The sequence below is a fragment of the Oncorhynchus nerka genome, linkage group LG20, assembly GCF_034236695.1.
Source record: "Oncorhynchus nerka isolate Pitt River linkage group LG20, Oner_Uvic_2.0, whole genome shotgun sequence".
NCBI classification, from domain to species: domain Eukaryota; kingdom Metazoa; phylum Chordata; class Actinopteri; order Salmoniformes; family Salmonidae; genus Oncorhynchus; species Oncorhynchus nerka.
The window spans coordinates 33700619-33719976 of NC_088415.1; the positions used below are offsets into that span (position 1 = coordinate 33700619).

The 19358-nt window shown below is 42.8% G+C and overlaps 1 protein-coding gene across 1 annotated transcript in view; it reads left to right on the forward strand.

The window, feature by feature from the left end:
- LOC115101895 (metabotropic glutamate receptor 4-like) overlaps positions 1-18991 on the forward strand; it is a 122789-nt gene extending 103798 nt beyond the window's left edge. The window contains exons 7-9 of the mRNA XM_029621352.2: positions 640-1575; positions 13811-14057; positions 16737-18991. Coding sequence (XP_029477212.2) covers positions 640-1575; positions 13811-14057; positions 16737-16786 — 1233 coding nt within the window. The 3' untranslated portion in view covers positions 16787-18991. The remainder of the gene's footprint in view (positions 1-639; positions 1576-13810; positions 14058-16736) is intronic.
- Positions 18992-19358: the final 367 nt, after the last annotated feature.

Sequence of the window (19358 nt, forward strand, 5' to 3'; positions counted from 1 at the left end):
AGGCAAAGCTAGTGATAATGGACAATGGAGAAATATTGTTATGGGAATGTTTTATCTGTGCAAATACAAAAATCCTTTCAAATCCATATCAGTATTCCCTCTCTGGCTCTTATCTTCAATATGTTTCACAATATTATTCAGAACATGTAAATCTACTGGTAATCTAAGCATATAAACTGTAAATGCATTCATTTACATGCATTTGACAAACAAATGTATCATATTTTATTAATATTTGATATCAGTTCTCATTTAACTAGGCCTATCTTCCATTTTAAGTAAATGAAGCAATGTAAATGAATGTATAATTCACTCCACTCCTTTATAATTTTTTAGATGATTTAAAAAGTCGATGCAAATTCCAATGCAAAATGTGTTTACTCTAATTGGGCAGCTCAACCGGCTGGTTTAAGTCATGCAAACAATTATTTATTTTTTAAATAAATATTTTTGGGGTGCCAGTTAAAGGGTTAATGACTGTTTTATTTGCGTAATGTAATTTTTCGATAAGTGCAAATGTTAATCTAAGTTTAATCAAATTTCATTAGGCATATTCAAGGAAAATATGCTTTCATAAATTACACTAACAGTCACAGACAGAGAGATAACTCCTCCACTCCTTCCCCTTCTCTCCACCAGACTAAGGAGATGCGGTGGCCTGGTGGGACATGGCAGGTACCCCAGTCTATCTGCAGTCAGCCCTGTCATCCTGGGGAGAGGATGAAAACAGTGAAGGGTGTCCCCTGCTGTTGGCACTGTGAGCGCTGTGATGGCTACCAGTACCAGGCCGACACCTACAGCTGTAAGATGTGCCGCTTTGACCTGCGGCCCAACGAGAACCACACCGCCTGTGAGGCCATCCCGATCATCAAGCTGGAGTGGAGCTCCCCCTGGGCCGTCATCCCCGTCCTCATCGCTGTGCTGGGCATCATGGCCACCATGTTTGTGGTGGCCACCTTCATCCGCTACAATGACACCCCCATTGTGAAGGCGTCAGGGCGCGAACTCAGCTATGTGCTGTTGACGGGCATCTTCCTGTGCTACGCCACCACTTTCCTCATGATCTCAGCGCCTGACGTTGGAATCTGTTCCCTCCGACGGATCTTCCTAGGTCTGGGAATGAGTATTAGCTATGCAGCGCTGCTCACCAAGACCAACCGTATCTATCGCATCTTTGAGCAGGGCAAGATGTCAGTGAGCGCCCCCAGGTTCATCTCCCCAGCCTCCCAGCTGGTTATCACCTTCAGCCTGATCTCAGTGCAGCTCCTGGGGGTGTGCATCTGGTTCGGTGTGGACCCATCTCAGGCTATCATCGACTATGAGGACCAGCGCACGTCCAACCCGGACATGTCCCGCGGCGTGCTCAAATGTGACATCTCAGACCTTTCACTGATCTGCCTGCTTGGCTTCAGCATGCTGCTCATGGTCACCTGTACAGTGTATGCCATCAAGACCCGGGGGGTGCCAGAGACCTTCAATGAGGCCAAGCCCATCGGCTTCACCATGTACACCACCTGTATCGTCTGGCTAGCTTTCATACCCATCTTCTTTGGGACTTCACACTCAACAGAAAAGGTGAATGTTTACTTTAACAATTTTACTCTTGGTAATGATGCTTTTAAATGCATTACCTATTAATTCATAATCATCCAATTTGAAATGTTTTGTTGATGAACTTGACTTATATTATGATAGCAACATTTTTGTTTCATTATGTATCTTCAAAATTGTTTAACTTCTTGCGTCGAGCCATCCCGGATCCGGTATCGTGACTACAGCCTCAAGCTCATTACCATAACGCAACGTTAACTATTCATGAAAATCGCAAATGAAATGAAATTAATCTATTTGCTCTCAAGCTTAGCCTTTTGTTAACAACACTGTCATCTCAGATTTTCAAAATATGCTTTTGAACCATAGCTAAACAAGCATTTGCGTAACAGTATTGATAGCCTAGCATAGGATTTATGCCTGGCTTTCAGCATGCAACATTTTCACAAAAAACAGAAAAGGATTCAAATAAAATCATTTACCTTTGAAGAACTTCAGATGTTTTCAATGAGGAGACTCTCAGTTAGATAGCAAATGTTCCGTTTTTACAAAAAATATTATTTGTGTTGACAAATCGGTCCGTTTCTTCATCATTCTTCATCACGTTTGGGTAAGAAAAAAAACGAAAATTAAGTCATTAAAACGCGAACTTTTTTCCAAATTAACTCCATAATATCGACAGAAACATGGCAAACCGATGTTTAGAATCATTCCTCAATGTGTTTTTCACATATCTATCGACGATCAAATCCTTCGTGGCAGTTGACTTTCTCTTCTGAAGAAATGGAACGCGCATGGACCTACAGATTACGCAATAATTTCGACACAGGACACCGGGCGGGACACCAGGTAAATGTAGTCTCTTATGGTCAATCTTCCAATGATATGCCTACAAACACGTCACAATGCTGCAGACACCTTGGAGAAACGACACAAAGGGCAGGCTCATTCCTGGCGCATTGACAGCCATATAAGGAGACATTGGAACACAGCGCCTTCAGAATCTGGGGCATTTCCTGTATGAAACTTCATCTTGGTTTCGCCTGTAGCATTAGTTCTGGGGCACTCACAGGTAATATCTTTGCAGTTTTGGAAACGTCAGTTTTGTCTTTCCAAGGCTGTCAATTCCATGCATAGTCGAGCATCTTTTCGTGACAAAATATTGCACTTAAAACGGGCACGTCTTTTTATCCAATAATGACATAGAGCCCCCATAGGTTGAAGAGGTTAAAACAATAATTTATGAAATTATTTAGTTATCCTTGACAGCCATTACTTATACTATCCTGTTTTCAGGAATTTTCCAATGTTGGCCGATTGAACTAGCTTGTAAAACTAGTTTGTAAGTAGCGAGCACCACGATGACAAACACATTAAATTCACTCGTGTATGCCGAGGATTTGTGAAATCTGTCCAAGAGCAAATGCCATTGAAGCTAATCACAGAAAGGGCGAAAAAGCATGTGATCCTCCTAGAACAGAGCAAAACTGGTCTACAACCCCCGTGTCTCGAAAAATAATACACATTCATAGGTTTTGATATTATGCATAATGTGTACAATTTAATTTCGCTCTCCATTGGGTTCGAAAAATAAAGAGTCGCCCACTCTATATATAAACTCCCAGTCATTTATTGGGTAAATCACCAACGTTTCGGGATCCCTGTGCCTTCTTCAGGGTCTGAGCCTGAATGTTTTTTTTTTTATAGCTTATAGTTTATTCACCGTTAGTCAGCACCTCTACAGTCATGGCCAAAAGTTTTGAGAATTACACAAATATACATTTTTACAAAAGTTTGCTGCTTCAGTGTCTTTAGATATTTTTGTCAGATGTTACTATGGAATACTGAAGTATAATTACAAGCATTTCATAAGTGTCAAAGGCTTTTATTGACAATTACATGAAGTTGATGCAAAGAGTCAATATTTGCAGTGTTGACCCTTCTTTTTCAAGACCTCTGCCATCTGCCCTGGCATGCTGTCAATTAACTTCTGGGCCACATCCTGACAGATGGCAGCCCATTCTTGCACAATCAATGCTTGGAGTTTGTCAGAATTTGTGGGGTGTTGTTTGTCCAACCGCCTCTTGAGGATTGACCACAAGTTCTCAATTGGATTAAGGTCTGGGGAGTTTCCTGGCCATGGACTCAAAATGTCGATGTTTTGTTCCCCGTGCCACTTAGTTATCACTTTTGCCTTATGGTAAGGTGCTCCATCATGCTGGAAAAGGCATTGTTCGTCACCAAACTGTTCCTGGATGGTTGGGAGAAGTTGCTCTCGGAGGATGTGTTGGTACCATTCTTTATTCATGCCTGTGTTCTTAGGCAAAATTGTGAGTGAGTCCACTCCCTTGGCTGAGAAGCAACCCCACACATGAATGGTCTCAGGATGCTTTACTGTTGGCATGACACAGGACTGATGGTGGCGCTCACCTTGTCTTCTCCGGACAAGCTTTTTTCCGGATGCCCCAAACAATCGGAAAGGGGATTCATCAGAGAAAATGACTTTACCCCAATCCTCAGCAGTCCAATCCCTGTACCTTTTGCAGAATATCAGTCTGTCCCTGATGTTTTTCCTGGAGAGAAGTTGCTTCTTTGCTGCCCTTCTTGACACCAGGCCATCCTCCAAAAGTCTTTGCCTCACTGTGCGTGCAGATGCACTCACACCTGCCTGCTGCCATTCCTGAGCAAGCTCTGCACTGGTGGTGCCCCTATCCCACAGCTGAATCAACTTTAGGAGATGGTCCTGGCGCTTTCTGGACTTTCCTGGGCGCCCTGAAGCCTTCTTCACAACAATTGAACCGCTCTCCTTGAAGTTCTTGATGATCCAATAAATGGTTGATTTAGGTGCAATCTTACTGGCAGCAATATCCATGCCTGTGAAGCCCTTTTTGTGCAAAACAATGATGATGGCACGTGTTTCCTTACAGGTGATCATGGTTGATAGAGGAAGAACAATGATTCTAAGCACCACCCTCCTTTTGAAGCTTCCAGTCTGTTATTCGAACTCAATCAGCATGACAGAGTGATCTCCAGCCGTGTCCTCGTCAACACTCACACCTGTGTTAATGAGAGAATCACTCTTTTTGTGGCAGGGCTGAAATGCAGTGGAAATGTTTTTTGGGGATTCAGTTAATTTGCATGGCAAAGACGGACTTTGCAGTTAATTGCAATTCATCTGATCACTCTTTATAATATTCTGGAGTATATGCAAATTGTGATCTTACAAACTGAGGCGGCAGACTTTGTGAAAATTAATATTTGTCATTCTCAAAACTTTTGTCCACGACTGTACATACAATCATTTTATCTTGGTGTGCGCTAGCTCATATTTTTTATTCGGTCTCTGTTGGGTATCATAAATGTACTGTCTGTATTGAGGACTATCGCTGTAGGAAACAAAGCAGCCATTGAATGTCCCTACAGTAATAGTCCAATTACTGAGGTAAGCTGTTTAGGAAGGTCATTTGGCAATACAAAGCAAACCGTGGCCATCTTTACGATGGTGAGAGCTGCATGGTAATTGCTGTTATTTTCAAAGAAAAGCATACAATCATGTTAACATATACACCCCAGGGGGACAGTTTGGCTGAGCATAAGACATGTGATTCATCAGAGTGAGACCTGCAATCTTGTACACCCACAGAAGTTAGCACTGGCAGCATGTTTGTATTATATTGGCAGGTTGACATTTATTGTCATGAATATTGCCCTGGAGGCAGAACTGAGGGATATCCGCTAGATAGGCCATCCGCAAAGTCCAAATTTGCTGTATTTTTTTCTTTTTGGTCTTAATTTAAAGTTAGGGTTAGGCATTAGGTTAAGCAGTGTGGTTAGAGTTAGGTTTAAAATCAGATTTTATGATTTTGTGGCTGTGCCAGCTAGTGACCACTCAGCAGAGCTGCCTCCAGAACGAGATGCACATTTTTATTTATTTTTATTTGTTATTTAACTAGGAAAAATGCTAGCCTGCCTTTTATTAGTTGTGGTTAGTGTGTACAATGTACATTAGGGATACATTGCTTCACTTTAACATTTTAAGGCAATCTTTTGAGGATATGAAGTGCCAAACTCTCCGGGAACTCAGAGTAAAAACTACAGAAAAAAATAGCAAATATCTTTTGGATCCCCTGCTATAGATGTTTTTGTTATAAAGAGAAGTTCTGAATCATGTGAACAATTAGCTCTAATTGAATCACCTTGCAATCAAATGGAAGGAGTCTTGTTACATAAGAAGGCTCTTGTTCATTTTTTTCCCCCTTGAGGCCCCCACACCATAGGCCCCCACACCGGTCTTTATTTCCCCTTGAGGCCCCCATACCAGCCCTTTGTTTTCCCCTTGAGGCTCCCACACCAACCCATTAACATTTTGCGCAAAAAAAAATGAGACAGGCCCACTGGGCTAAAAATGGACCAGCCCATCTGGCATTTGCACAAAATGCTAGATGGCCAGTTCGCCCCTGCTCCTGCTTGACTGGCAGCAGGAGTAGAGTCAGCCTAGGAGATTGTGGGTGGTAGCAGTAGACTGGCAGGTAGCGATAGGGCTCTGTTAATTGCGTCATTGTCTCCTGGTTGAAAGGAGGGTGGCACAGCACCAATCTCTCCTCTGTGTTTGATAAGGAGGACAATGCAGCTGATTGGCAGGGTTGTCAGGACAGTGCTAATCATGCATGACGATATGCCATGCTCTGCCAATCTGGGATGTCTAACTTCTATGTAGAGACAATGGAGAGCATGGGTTTACATTGCTATGGCCATACACATGACATAAAGCTTAAAGAGCAAATATAAGGTTTGCATAATGTATTCTTTAAATAAATAAATAAAAACATCTTTAAGTTCTATCCAATGTTTTCTTCAAAGTTTTATAAATAGGGAAGCACTGCAGCAAAAATGGAAAGAGGTGTAATACAGTATGTTCTGTACTGTACTGTGGAAGCAGATGACACATGCTCATTTAAAGCACAAAACAGCCTTAAATATATCCCTTATCTGGTCTTACTTCAAAGGAAGCTTATGCTGGCTTCCAACCATTGCAAATGACAATAAGTAATGACTAACATCTCTAGCATTTTTGCTGCAATTAACAAACCTCAGCCAATGGGAATACAGATCTAAAAAACTGCAGAAATAACCATTCCTGGATGCAGCTAATCTTATTAATACATTAATGTTCTGATGTTTTCATCTGTTTGGAGACGCTGCGTGATATTAGGAACCCAGATACATTTCTGGCACGTGGGATAATGCAGAGAAGTTAGAGGTAGGACTGTGGATGGGCAGGAGTGTAATTGTGGCTGCTCGAACCGAGGACCTGTTCATGAGGCTGCCCCCATCTCACTTAACGGTCCCTGGCAATGTCTGCCTTCCACTGACAAAGGCGCCAGCATGCACTGGGCCAGGGATAGGACCATTTGGATGGTACTGTAGCTGCAGTCAGGTGCAGGCAGTCAACACGAGGCACGGCTGGAGACAGTCCATTATGTTTGATTGATCCAACCCTGCAATCCAAGTGCTGCAGCAATTCCATACAAATATGCATCATTTGATCATCTTCATTAAACGATAAGGCTTTTGTTTCTAAGGTATTTCTTAAGGATAATAGGGTGCTCATATTTTGGTAATTTAAACCTATACGACGATGTGTATGTAGTTACCTTTAGCACCTCAAACTCTGGAATGAAAGGCAGGGGCTGAAATAGCAGCTGGCTGGAGGGAGCACAGATTTGATGCCTAATCACTTCGGAGAGAAAGGTTTTTCTGCACCTAGAACAGAAATAATGGCTTTGCATGCTGGAGTCTGTCTATCGAGCACCGTTTTCCTGCTGTGGCATGAGGCACATTGGCGATCGTATCAGTTTGTCAAGGCGAATCTATCTGGATGAGGCCGATGGACGGGGACAGGGGTCCTGGCCCCCCTCACAGAGGTACTCCACCCTGTACTCCGGAGAGGCAGCAATATTGTGCCGGGCTCACTCAGGGACGTGTGTAATCTTCTCAGGAGATTACATACTCCCCCTCAGTCCCCCTATCGCTCTTACTTTGCTCAGGCATCCTTTCTTCTCAACCAACGTTTCTTTAGGGGCTTCATATACTGCATACAGAACATGTTATGATTCAGTAATACATTATTTTATTTTGTTGAGTCTTTGGGACATATGGCAGGCAGCACAACCTCTTTAAATTTATATTATTGGCTGACTGAAGTTAGAGGTGTCAAAGCGCCACTATAACTATTGTTAGATTAGTTATAGCTGTTGACATTCTCATGACAGAGGACCTGTCGGGTTATTCCCTGTTGCCATACTGCTCAGTCACTCATGATGTCTGCAAATGTAATGTCAGTCTCCACCTCAGGCAAATCTGTTAGGGAGGTGGCTGGGAGCTGTGTTTCCAATTTACACCCTTCTCACTTCTTTCATCAGTCTCGGAATAGCTCAGCAACCCTATCCCAAAGGGAGATGGAATTATGTTCCAAATAAAAAGTTGTTAACAAAAAGTATTTTTCAGTTTTGTAAGAGGATAGCCGTGATATATGTTCACCACAGAGAGTACATTTATCTGATCACAATCTTCCAATCTTCAACATATTATCTTCTTTATTTTTTACAGACACCGTGCTTTTTTATTGATGTTGTTTTCTACTACCATACTGAATCAGCCGTACAGTCTAACAAGGCAACCAGATGACCTATATTGGCATACCTTTTTATATATATTTATTCATTTTATGTTTCTTTTCAATAAACTTAACTTCAAAACACTCTCCTGCAACCCGCCTCACCAATTTATATTAAAAAAAAGAAAGTAAATCTGAAATCCTCCATAGAAGCTAGCCAGAAGCTAGCCAGAAGCTAACCAGAAGCTAACCAGAAGCTAGTCAGAAGCTAGTTAGCTTCTTTACTGGCTAATTCGTTAGTATTCAGCTAACCACGGTTTGTGGTCATCAGCTATCCTTTAGCTCGAAAATCTTTTCTGCGGCTCGGACCGGAACATACCGGACCTATTTTCTCTTCATGTCCCTGGATTTCAACCGCAAGCTCTGGACATTTACACCTGGATCTCGCAGCTAGCTAGTTGCTATCCATGTGACTATCGGCTTACGTTGATCCCGGAGCAAACATAAATTATTCTGGAGCTAGCCAGCTGAAGAGTTCCATCAGCCACTCCTGGGCTACAATCACCTATCCGGACCCGTTTTACTGCCAACGCGGAGCCCCACCAGGCCTTGACAACTGGACTACCGACGTTATCTGCCCGAGGGAGTTATCCAGCTGGCTCCTCCGTCGCGACCTTACCTGAACGCCCATCTGCGGTCCGTTTATCGTTAGCTGTCTTATCGGCTGCTATCTGAATAGATCTATCGGACAATTTTTTTTTTTTTTTTCTTGGGCCTCTATAACTATATCTATTTTTTTGCGAATTGGATTCATCCCCTCTACCACACGGAACCCCACTAATCCTACCGACGGAAACGCACGAGGTGGCTAAAAACAGACCTCCATCCTATGCTAGCTTGCTACCTATGGCCCGGCTAGTTGTCTGAATCGCCGTGACCCCAACCAACCTCACTACTCACTGGACCCTTTTGATTACTCGACTAAGCATGCCTCTCCTTAATGTCAATATGCCTTGTCCATTGCTGTTCTGGTTAGTGTTTATTGGCTTATTTCACTGTAGAGCCTATAGTCCTGCTCACTATACCTTATCCAACTTATTAGTTCCACCACCCACACATGCGATGACATCTCCTGGTTTCAATGATGTTTCTAGAGACAATATCTCTCTCATCATCACTCAATACCTAGGTTTACCTCCACTGTATTCACATCCTGCCATACCTTTGTCTGTACATTATACCTTGAAGCTATTTCATCGCCCCCAGAAACCTCCTTTTACTCTCTGTTCCAGGCGTTCTAGACGACCAATTCACATTGCTTTTAGCCATACCCTCCTCCTCTTTTCCTCTGGTGATGTAGAGGTGAATCCAGGCCCTGCAGTGCCTAGCTCCACTCCTATTCCCCAGGCGCTCTCTTTTGATGACTTCTGTAACCGCAATAGCCTTGGTTTCATGCATGTTAACATTAGAAGCCTCCTCCCTAAATTTGTTTTATTCACTGCTTTAGCACACTCTGCCAACCCGGATGTTCTAGCTATGTCTGAATCCTGGTTTAGGAAGACCACCAAAAATTCTGACATTTTCATCCCTAACTACAACATTTTCAGACAAGATAGAACTGCCAAAGGGCGCGGTGTTGCAATCTAGTGCAGAGATGGACAGAATTCTGCAGGCTTATTATCTAACCAACGTGCCCTCTAAATACACCTCTGTGGTCTTCAACCAAGATCTCAGCGATCACTGCTTCATTGCCTGCATCCGTAATGGGTCAGCGGTCAAACGACCTCCACTCATCACTGTCAAATGCTCCCTGAAACACTTCAGCGAGCAGGCCTTTCTAATCGACCTGGCCGGGGTATCCTGGAAGGATATTGATCTCATCCCGTCAGTAGAGGATGCCTGTTTTTTTTAAATGCCTACCTAACCATCTTAAATAAGCATGCCCCATTCAAGAAATGTTGAACAAGGAACAGATATAGCCCTTGGTTCTCCCCAGACCTGACTGCCCTTAACTAACACAAAAATGTCCTATGGCGTTCTGCATTAGCATTGAACATCCCCCGTGATATGCAGCTTTTCAGGGAAGCTAGAAAACAATATACACAGGCAGTTAGAAAAGCCAAGGCTAGCTTTTTTTTTCTTTTTTCTTTTTTTTTGAAATTTGCTTCCTGCAACACTAACTCAAAAAAGTTCTGGGACACTGTAAAGTCCATGGAGAATAATAAAACCTCCTCCCAGCTGCCCACTGCACTGAAGATAGGAAACACTGTCACCACTGATAAATCCACTATAATTGAGAATTTCAATAAGCATTTTTCTACGGCTGGCCATGCTTTCCACCTGGCTACCCCTACCCCGGTCAACAGCACTGCACCCCCTACAGCAACTCGCCCAAGCCTTCCTCATTTCTCCTTCTCCCAAATCCAGTCAGCTGATGTTCTGAAAGAGCTGCAAAATCTGGACCCCTACAAATCAGCCGGGCTAGACAATCTGGACCCTTTCTTTCTAAAAATTATCTGCCGAAATTGTTGCCACCCCTATTACTAGCCTATTCAACCTCTGTTTCATGTCGTCTGAGATTCCCAAAGATTGGAAAGCAGCTGCGGTCATCCCCCTCTTCAAAGCAGGAGACACTCTTGACCCAAACTGCTACAGACCTATATCTATCCTACCCTGCCTTTCTAAGGTCTTCAAAAGCCAAGTCAACAAACAGATTACCAACCATTTCGAATCTCAACATACCCTCTCTGCAATCTGGTTTCAGAGCTGGTCATGGGTGCATCTCAGCCACGCTCAAGGTCCTAAACGATATCTTAACCACCATCGATAAGAAACATTACTGTGCAGCTGTATTCATTGATCTGGCCAAGGCTTTCGACTCTGTCAATCACCACATCCTCATCGGCAGACTCGACAGCCTTGGTTTCTCAAATGATTGCCTCGCCTGGTTCACCAACTACTTCTCTGATAGACTTCAGTGTGTCAAATCGGAGGGTCTGTTGACAGGACCTCTGGCAGTCTCTATGGGGGTGCCACAGGGTTCAATTCTTGGACCAACTCTCTTCTCTCTATACATCAATGATGTCGCTCTTGCTGCTGGTGAGTCTCTGATCCACCTCTACGCAGACGACACCATTCTGTATACTTCTGGCCCTTCTTTGGACACTGTGTTAACAACCCTACAGGCAAGCTTCAATGCCATACAACTCTCCTTCCGTGGCCTCCAATTGCTCTTAAATACAAGTAAAACTAAATGCATGCTCTTCAACCTATCGCTGCCTGCACCTGCCCGCCTGTCCAACATCACTACTCTGGACGGCTCTGACTTAGAATACGTGGACAACTACAAATACCTAGGTGTCTGGTTAGACTGTAAACTCTCCTTCCAGACCCACATCAAACATCTCCAATCCAAAGTTAAATATAGAATTGGCTTCCTATTTTGCAACAAAGCATCCTTCACTCATGCTGCCAAACATACCCGTGTAAAACTGACCATCCTACCAATCCTCGACTTCAGCGATGTCATTTACAAAATAGCCTCCAATACCCTACTCAACAAATTGGATGCAGTCTATCACAGTGCCATCCGTTTTGTCACCAAAGCCCCATATACTACCCACCATTGCGACCTGTACGCTCTCGTTGGCTGGCCCTCACTTCATACTTGTCGCCAAACCCACTGGCTCCAGGTCATCTATAAGACCCTGCTAGGTAAAGTCCCCCCTTATCTCAGCTCACTGGTCACCATAGCCTCACCCACCTGTAGCACGCGCTCCAGCAGGTATATCTCTCTGGTCACCCCCAAAACCAATTCTTCCTTTGGCCCCCTCTCCTTCCAGTTCTCTGCTGCCAATGACGGGAACGAACTACAAAAATCTCTGAAACTGGAAACACATCTCCCTCACTAGCTTTAAGCACCAGCTGGCAGAGCAACTCACAGATTACTGCACCTGTACATAGCCCATCTATAATTTAGCCCAAACAACTATCTCTTTCCCTACTGTATTTATTTTATTTTATTATTTTGCTCCTTTGCACCCCATGGTTTTTATTTCTACTTTGCACATTCTTCCACTGCAAATCTACCATTCCAGTGTTTTACTTGCTATATTGTATTTACTTTGCCACCATAGCCTTTTTTTTGCCTTTACCTTCCTTGTAAAGTAATACATTTTCTTCCACTACATATTTGAGTTGGAAAATAAATTCAAGGGTGCACACTGCCGCCTAGAGAGTGTGTTGTTTGAACGGGTATAAAGCCAAGGTTGGTGATTTACTGCCACCTGCAGTTATGGAATGTTTCCTCACAATTATAATAGATTGGCTGATCCCTCCTGGTGACCTCGGTGGAATTAAAACTATAGGAGGTCCCACCCAGTTGACTGCTTCAAAATTGTGAATGTCCTCAATGGCGCTACCCCATGCTAAAATGAACTTCTGGCACTAGAGTCCTCCTACCCATCTCTATGATGGTACCCGCTCCAGGAAGAGAAGCGTGAGTGAGTGGGCGTTCCCTGTACCATGTGTGCAGCTCTAATGCCTCGTTCACGTTGTCGGAAACTCAGGACATCCGAGTTCAAATGAATGTCAATTATTTATAAAAAATAACAATCATTTGGGGGGTTATATTATTTGTTCGGTTACACACAAGTGTGTCGTGGCAATGTGTTTCTTGCATATCCCAACTCCCCTTGAGACACCTGCAGGGTATACGCAGATATGTGCCATATACCCACTTACTTTTCAGTGGGCTTTGGGTATACTCACTTATCCCACCTCATTTGCTCACATCGTATATAGACTTGTTTCTACTGTATTATTGACTGTATGTTTGTTTTATTCCATGTGTAACTCTGAGTTGTTATATGTGTCGAACTGCTTTGCTTTATTTTGGCCAGGTCGCAGTTGTAAATGAGAACTTGTTCTCAACTTGCCTACCTGGTTAAATAAAGGCGAAATAAATAAAAATAAATAAAAAATCTGACCTATATGATCATTTAATTCCATTGAGAATATTATATAATTTATATGGAAAAATCACTCTCAGGCACACTCTTAGGCATTGTATTGATGTTCTCAAGATGTCTCTCCTTGATCCTTGCATGTAGCCATGTTTTCTGTGCACAGCTGTGAGTCACAGCTGTCTTTACACTGAGTCGATTCCAACCCCTCTACCGCAGCCCGGGACCGAGGGCAAGACATCTGTAGTACAGTCACTCATTGCAAGGCCTCCTTCATTAGTCACATATCATAAACAAACAAATAAACACACCAATAAAAACACACACAGGAGTTGATGAATCATGCAAAGAGCACTTGAAAACAGAACAGTTTGCATGTGTCCACTCCATGTGTGTTATCACATCTGATGGTGGGGATTTGATATCACTGGAATATCTACTAGGATACTTAAGTGCACTCGTACATGTCTAAGTAGAGTTGTTTTTGTTGTGGTCTTGCATAAACAATGTATAACTAGTACTAGAATGTACTCTCACAAAGCCAAAGGTCAATGCTGTCGTGGGGAACTATATCTTGAGTAGGCTACCCTAATCTTATTCTCTGAAACTGGATCATTTCTGTCTTACCTTATAACAATGTTTCTCTTTTTCTTCTCCATCTCCCTCCTCTCCTCCACAGATGTACATCCAGACCACGACTCTGACCATTTCCGTGAGCCTGAGTGCCTCTGTGTCTCTGGGGATGCTCTACATGCCCAAGGTCTACGTGGTCCTCTTCCACCCGGAGCAGAACGTGCCCAAGCGCAAGCGCAGCCTCAAGGCTGTGGTCACCGCGGCCACCATGTCCAACAAGTTCCCTACTAAGGGCGGCCTCCGGCCCAATGGAGAGGCCAAGTCTGAGCTGTGTGAAAGCCTGGAGACACAAGGTTAGCACCAAGGGCCTTGGGTTAGGGATGGAGCAAGAGGGGAATAGAGATCAGGGAGGAGAGGAAATAAGGACACATGTTTAGATATTACAGCACTCTGTCCTTGAGTGTATGCCTTAAAGTCATTGAGCAATTTCGAGGGGAAATTATTGGGCTATAAAAATGAAAAACAATCCTCGCTTTTATGTAAACATAATTGATTTCATTGTTATTTTACACCTCAACAGCTTTGGGAAATTAGCTGGTGTTATTTTCAGGGTGCAGGGAATTGGAAGGGCATTTTTTCCCCTGCCAACCCGTGTGGCATTAAGCATTGGCTGATGCTCTAAAACGTGGTACTGTCTGCAAGCAGGACATAAAGAGCAGAATGGGGTGATGTGGATCGATAGGAAAGGCTTCATATTCAGGCATCATACCGTAGAGCTGGCCAGGTGTATTAGCTCTCCAGCCTCCAGCCATTTCATTGGTGCAATAGCAGTCAGGATTATTGCTCCAGCACTTCAGCTCCATCCGACAGTAACACAGCTGCCGTGGGCGGAATGAGCAAATGCCATAATTGTAAAAACATGTATTGCAAATCATGGGGAAATAATTAGATTTATGGATAGTCACACTCATTCATCCATGCAGAATGATGTTTCCCTGTATCTAATGCATCATCAGTAAATATTCCAATCACCTTTGGAGAACCAAAGCCAATGTTGTGAACATGTTTGGAATTCTTGATTATAGTGCTATTTGAAATATCCAGTTGCACTTTCTCTGAATGTGTAGGAAGCAGGAGATGTGGCCATGTGTCATTTTTGTGTTTTTGTAAACTTTCAATATGGGGATTGTCACAGAGAATGCTACAAGGAGACAATGGAAATGGAAAAAATGATTTTAGCCCCCATGAGAGATGCTTCCCCAACTTCACAGTTTGACACCTATACTATGACCCCTCTGGCCCAATAACAGCTGCTCTTTGTGCTTGTGTGTCAGACTGTGATGAGGGAGGGGATCCCTGTGAGAGACTTTAGACACACAGATAACGGATGGAGAGCCTCTATCAACTTGCCTCTATCACTGACCACGTTTTACCCCATTTACTTTGTGCTAATGTTCAGTTGGATCCTATGCCTGCCTAAGCTATGTTTGCACTAAAACTCACCCACAGCTATAGCACCTTAGATTGTGTCAGACAGTTCTCATGCTCACATACACACCCTTGACACACAGACGTTGATGTCGGTAGACAATGTTGGCATGTTGTACTGCAAATGGCCTGAGAGCGTGGTAACAGCCTGATGGCAGCCGATGCGGGGAGATGACACCACTCTGGGCTGAATGCGGGGGACAAGTGATAGCCGCGCGTCCCCTGTAATTTGTTTCCCATGTTGACAAACTGAGGAATGTTCTGTAATTGCTGTAAAACAACAATAAGAGGGGTAGGAGGGCAAAGACAGATGGATCTGCCAGCTCCAATTCTTTCTGGACCATCTATTTTTTATCTTGGCCTCGGAGCGCATAAATATTTAAATAAGGCTCATTTATCAGTGCTGCTCTGGGAGAGGTTCTGGGTGGAATGGAGGGTATGCCCCCCCCCCCCCCCCCCACTATACATCCCTTCCCTCCAGTACCGTTGCCCTCCAACCACCCAAGCTGTCAGCAGTCGGCGCTCAGATTTATCCGCTCTGACTCACCCAATCAGTGAATGCTGTTGTGGACAAGATTGTCAGATTTGTGTGGCGATTACACTGCAGAACGAGCAAGCTGATGACGGTGATATTTAGAGAGGACACACCATACGTACACACACACATAAATGTGTGTGTGTATGGCAGGTAGAGACATATGGTAATGTTGGGTCACAGCATGTTAGGACACTGCCAGCACTGGTCTCTCAGTCCACTGATGGCTGTTATCCCCTAAGGCCGTCTCCCTGGATTGTCTGTTCATGGCTGTGACACCAAAGCCAATCCGAAAGCTCTATGCTTTTCTTCAATGGTGTTATGTCTATCGACATGGTGCCGCTGCATGCTTTCATTGGTGCAGAGAGATCTGCATGTAATTACGGAGCCTTGCATTTGAATGAGTACTATTACATCACATACTACTGTATACTGTTTGTTAAACTAACTAACAGCTGCAACGGGTACTTTACCATGAAATAGTCTTCACTTATAGGTGAAGTTGCAATTACTGGTTACAATTTGTATTTTATAGTCCATTCCAGGACTATATATATATCCATGTGGAGACATGTTACAACAGCATCCTGATAAGGAATCCAATATTAGTTGTGTTACTAGCCGCAGCCACATCTGTACCCTGCTCTGCCCGACTTTGCATCAGATCAAGGAAATCTGCATTTATGTGCAATTTACAGTTGGCAACACATTTCTCAGGAAGTGAAATCATTATTTTAATACTAACCACAAAACATGAACATTTTACTCACTGCTTGCTATTCATATCAATTACCCTCTTTCACTGTTGGTTCCACCTGTACTCCCTGGTGACACTTGGGTCTGATAAAGTCATGCATAAATAGAACCTGTGCAAGCAATCACCTTAATGCACTGGAAGATGAGCCCCTCACAGATGGTTAAATTAGCCTTTAATGAATTGCCAACATCTTCATCCACATCTTTTCCTTTCTCTATTCTTTCTCTTCCTCTCTCATTACCCTATTCACAGCATTGGCCTCCAAGCAGACATACATCAGCTACAGTAACCATGCCATCTAAGAAACAGACAGTGGAGACCCGGCTCAGAAGCTACGACCTGCGTGTGGAATGAACGAACACCAGAACTGGAGCACCAAGATGCAAAAGCAGTGGGACATGGGGAGAAAGGAGAATCATCATTCAACTTCTTGAACAGATGTCACTATTTTCAAGAGGACCAGTCAATGCAAGGATATTGAATGCCAAACAAAAGCAGTGGGGAGGCTCCTAGTGGGGCGGGGAGGTGCAGGTTTCAGGCAGATATGACAGTGATGTCTCCCCATCCCCTTTGTGACATGTCACAGAGACATCAGACAGTCACATTTCCAAATTATAGTCAGTGTTTTCCTTCTGGAGTTTATAGAACAGCTTTTCTCTTCTGATGTTTTGTCTGAATCTGATGAACTCCCTGGCTAACTCCCTGACAAACACCCTGTTCTGTAGTGAATTGAGTTTTCTCTCTGTGTGCAGTGGTGTTGTATCTCTCTCTACCAGTGGTAATGTGCAATTATTTGCTTCCCCTTCTTCTCTGCCCTTTCCAATGAGGGTGAAAGGCTGAACACTATCTAATTAGTCAATAAGACAAATCTGTCAAAAGAAGTATGTATAAGCAGATGAAAAGGCATGTTATTGCTGTGGGTTTGTCTTCGTTCAAGCCCCCAAAAAACAGAATATTAACCCTCAGGCTCTGTAGCATTTACATTATGTTGTCATCGTTTTAATGAAGGTCATAGTTGTGAAACAGAGAAAACAAATATGCAACTTTCCAACATGGGAATATTCATTGTTACAGCATGGGTCCAGTAAATGTTTCCTTACCATCGTGGACAGTACATAAATATATCAGTGGGTTTTCCCAGATGATGGCTATACCATATCTGACACCATCTTTATGGTCCTTGTGTACAGTCCTAGAGCATGCCTGTGGGAGCATAATATGTACCGTGCTGTGTTGTCAAAATCTATGGAATGCAACATGTGAGAGGATTGCGGTTCAACAGTCCCAGTGGCGTTATCATTGTGGACTATTACACAACGTGGTACTTTTTTGCAGATGAACGGAAGATAAAAAAATACGAGAAACAGCCATAAGAATTAGCTAACAAGTAAAAGCATTGTATGTACTCCACATCCTATTTTTCTGTGAAATACAGCCTCAACACTACAGCCCATAGACAGCTGAAGGGCAATGCTTCACTGCATCCAACCTGGCATCTTTACATGTTAGACGATCCTTTCATGGCCTTGTTCCATTAGAATTTCTGAAGTTCCATCTCAACATGTGAAGAATTTGGAATCTGTACCAGAAATGTTGAACATAACATATAGGCATTTGTTGGCATGTTAGGTAATGGTACAAAACACACTCTTTGGAACATCAGCAGTGTTCACCATCCTTCGTTATGTTATTGAATCTTTTGCCAGGCACCTGTGATTTCAGTAAAAGCGCTTGTTGCTTTCATGTTACTCAGAGAGAGGAAGTCATTCCAAATCCACAAGTCAATTAGCTTTAAGAGTAAGCCTACCCCTGCCAGGTCAACAGAGGAAACCACTGCGTAAAAATAACAACAAACACAGCTCTCATCTCCTTCTGTATTGTGTCCTGGATCCAATGTTGTTAGTCATACTGTGTTTTTAGTCTAATTTCATCATTCCATTTCTGGAAATGTACTCGGCGTTAATGTTCTAGTATCAAAGCCAGTCACTTAATATAGTAAGAAATAGATTGGCAAGATGCTGTGTCACAGCCATTCATATCATGATGTGAATAGCCATTGGAGAAATGATCCAATAAGCTCCAGAACGAAAACTACTGTAAAAAAAAAAAAAGGAAATAAGTTTATAAATAAGATTGGAGAGAGGACAACCCCGTCTGTTCATTTATGATTCTCAGCTCTCTGCTTCAACAAAGATCCCAGATGTTGCAGCAAAATAAAATGTTTTGTATTTTTCATTGTTTAAAGATAGTGTTGTCTGATTGTTTTGTGTTTGTGAATATGATGATTTACTGCTTTAAGCCTCCAATTCATCTCATCTTTTCCAACACTATGTCCGTGTTGCAAAATAGAGTGTGTAAGTGCTGAATGGCAAGTTAATGTACGTTATTAAAAATGGATTGATCATGTCTGCTTTATGTACTGACCTATTAAAAAAGAACAAAAACAAAACAGAAAAAATACAGTGCCTGGATATTTATGAATTATCTATAGAAAACATGAAAATGTGTAGAGCATGTAAATTTTTATACAAGATATTTCTAATAAAATACTGTTTTGCAAAAAAACTAAACTGTTGCTTTTTTTATTGTTAAGGTCAGAATATGACATGTTATTGATAACATTATCTCTGGGGAAATCATAGTACTCTTGGAGTCCAAGAGATAGAGATATAGAGCCCAGGAGATGTGGGGAGAGCTTTTTACTTGAGCCAGATGGAACAAATCATCATTAGTATTCTCTATCTGCAGGACATACTGTACAGTACTGTAGTGAAGACGGGGGTGTCAGCCATTAAAACCCCAGCCTTGTTTTTTTTTTGTTTTTTTCAGTTTAAAGGGAAACTTCTATTATAGACAACGTGGTCAAATGTGACA